Genomic DNA, 1,513 nt, shown 5'->3' with positions numbered 1-1,513 from the left:
AATTACCTCCATAGATATGAACTTCAATTTTTCTTTTTTTTTTGTATCCTCATGTTCCCTACACCAATGTACCCTAATTTTGAAGGGAAGTTTTTGAACATTTTCCTTTGTTGTTTTTTACTTTAACAAGATGTAATGTTATCTTTGAGTACATATTGTCCTATGGAAAGCTTTATGTAGATGTTGGACACATTATGGAGATGTTGCCTAGTTGTCTAGGACGCTAGCATGTCCACACAACGGGGAACACTGTAAATATTCTCTCCAACCATGTCCATTCCTGTCATTCTCCCACCACCTTCTCTTCTTCATCTGCACACCAAATAAATACTCAACCTTCCATCCTTTCACACACACCAACAACATGGAAAACTCTTCATCCTCTTCATCTTCAAACTCTATGTATCGAGAGTGTCTCCGCAACCATGCAGCGAGTCTGGGTAGCTACGCTACTGATGGTTGCGGAGAATTCACTCTCGATATCGACGTCTCTTCTTCCTCCCTCCAGTGTGCAGCTTGCGGTTGTCACCGCAACTTCCATCGCAAAGTGACATGTCCCAGTGCGATGGAAGGTCTGCAGGGTGGAGGGAGTGGAGATATGATGGAATACTCTGGAGGAGACGTGGGAAGAATGGAGGTGGGAGAGAGGAGCAGCAGGAAGAGGTTCAGGACTAAGTTCAGTGCGGAGCAGAAGGAGAAGATGCTGGCGTTTGCAGAGAAGCTGGGGTGGAAGCTGCAGAGGAGAGAGGTGGATGATGAGATTGAAAGGTTTTGTAAAAGTGTTGGAGTTACAAGACAGGTTTTCAAGGTGTGGATGCATAACCATAAGAACAACTCTAACTCATCTAATTCTTCTGCTAATCTTTCTTCCCTCACTCAGTGAAACTTGTTTCTTTAGTTGACACCATAGCTAGGGCTTTTGACTCTGCATTATGAACTCAGAATCTTCACAAGATTGGATCCTTTGAAGGGTTTTTTTCAGAAATTGATGAGTGGTAGAAGGAAGAAGATAATGAGGTAGCTGAGAGATGAGATGAGAGAGGACTGTTGTTTTATTTATTTATTTTGTTTTAAGGTTTGGATGTAATATTTTTGTAATTTATATGTTGTTGCTTGTTTTAGTATAAATTTGTTTTTTTTTTTCTTTTTTGGGAGTTTTTTAGTTGAAGGAGAAGATTCATGTATGTGAAGTAATATAGAGAAAATTAGAATGAAATAGAAGGTATAAAATAAATAAAACTTTTGATTACGTGAACATTTATCAGTTTATTCTGTTAATTGACTGTCAGATAGGTAGTAAAATCTTGGATGTATATTATTTGAGTTAGATTTGTTTTTCTTCAGATTTTTATGTTTGATTTATATATAAGTATGTAAATTGAATTTTACCAAAAAAAGAAATATTCTGAAATTGATTTTTACGTGTGTCTTCTCTTTAATACAAATTTTGTTTCTCAAAAAATTGATTTATATACAAGAAAAGTTGAAAAAAAAAAGTGTAATAAACACTGCT

General features: G+C 36.5%; 1 protein-coding gene across 1 annotated transcript; it reads left to right on the top strand.

Annotated features, from left to right (window-relative positions):
• The first annotated feature begins 217 nt into the window (after positions 1-217).
• Positions 218-1,259, top strand: LOC106766751 (zinc-finger homeodomain protein 1). The gene has a single exon (XM_014651497.2). The coding sequence runs from the start codon at positions 365-367 to the stop codon at positions 881-883; it is 519 nt and encodes a 172-aa protein (XP_014506983.1). The 5' UTR covers positions 218-364; the 3' UTR covers positions 884-1,259.
• Positions 1,260-1,513: the final 254 nt, after the last annotated feature.

This window comes from Vigna radiata, chromosome 1 (genome assembly GCF_000741045.1).
Source record: "Vigna radiata var. radiata cultivar VC1973A chromosome 1, Vradiata_ver6, whole genome shotgun sequence".
NCBI classification, from domain to species: Eukaryota; Viridiplantae; Streptophyta; class Magnoliopsida; order Fabales; family Fabaceae; genus Vigna; species Vigna radiata.
The sequence above is the reverse complement of the archived record's forward strand: the minus strand, read 5'-3'. Positions and strand labels throughout refer to the sequence as shown.